General features: G+C 42.2%; 1 protein-coding gene across 1 annotated transcript in view; it reads left to right on the top strand.

Annotated features, from left to right (window-relative positions):
• The window catches only part of PSMG1 (proteasome (prosome, macropain) assembly chaperone 1), a 9,445-nt gene that overhangs the window by 238 nt on the left and 8,214 nt on the right, over window positions 1–993 (top strand). The window contains exon 2 of the mRNA XM_009328030.1: window positions 512–658. Coding sequence (XP_009326305.1) covers window positions 512–658 — 147 coding nt within the window. The remainder of the gene's footprint in view (window positions 1–511; window positions 659–993) is intronic.

Below are 993 nucleotides of genomic sequence, written 5' to 3'. Positions count from 1 at the left end.
CTCCCCCCCTCCCGCCCCCCCCCCCCCTTAAAACTTCTATATGAAGTCTGCAAAGAACCTAGTTTGTATCATTCTTGCCCCAGGAATTTTCTTTCGTTAGAGCATAGTCCTCAATATGATAGGGTAGAACTTTGTAAATTCAAGATACATGTCTGTCTGAATTCTTTAAGTTGGTTTCTGAAATATGAAGACAGTTATGTTTAGTGATGAAACTTCGAGGTGGCTTTGTGTATGTTACCTTTTAGGGGCAAATTTGTTAAAAGAGACTATGTCAACTGGTATTTTTATATTATCCATAAACTGAATGCGTTCTTCAGCGGCTGCTTGTGATCAACGTTCTATGGAGTATAACCTCCAGTATAGGAATAAATACTGGTAAAATAGGTCTTCAGTGAACGTCAAGAGTTTTCATTAATCTTAAGTTTAAACAGCTAAAATTGGGCTGGTAGGTTTGTATTTCTAATTCAGGCTTAGGTTTAAAAAGACGGTTTTCTTTCTCGCCCTTTTTCAGATGCTGTATCCTCTGTCATACGGCGCTCACGCACTACCTGTTCGTGGTGAGCCCTGAAAGCCGGGAGAAGGTCCTGGCCTCTGTATTTCAATATCCCAGAGGGAACTACCGGCTTGGGGACCGTAACGCTTTTATTTTATCAGCAAAGCAAATGCTGTTTCGTATTTCCTAGTTTTATACAAAGAGACGGGTTCCAACGAGCCAGGAGGAGGAGAAATTATTGAACTGGAAAGGGACTTTTTTCACCCTCTGAGTTTGGGAATTTGTTTGTTTGTTTGTTTGAAGGAGCATGCTTACTCTTGCCGGGCCGGCTCTTTCAAGCTTTGCAGGAAGCAGTTCTTCATCTTCCCTGTAACTTTAACCCTTCGGCATTCTTCATTGGGTCTAGCTGTGCTCAGGGAAGTAAAGTGACTTAGTCGACCTGTAGAAGCAGTGTCTTTACTTAAAGCTGCTTAATGCGGTGCATTTGTAAGCTGGGTCGG

The sequence above is a fragment of the Pygoscelis adeliae genome, unplaced genomic scaffold (assembly GCF_000699105.1).
Source record: "Pygoscelis adeliae isolate BGI_AS28 unplaced genomic scaffold, ASM69910v1 Scaffold154, whole genome shotgun sequence".
NCBI classification, from domain to species: Eukaryota; Metazoa; Chordata; class Aves; order Sphenisciformes; family Spheniscidae; genus Pygoscelis; species Pygoscelis adeliae.
Note: the sequence above shows the minus strand (reverse complement) of the source record. Positions and strands in the feature narration are given on the sequence as shown.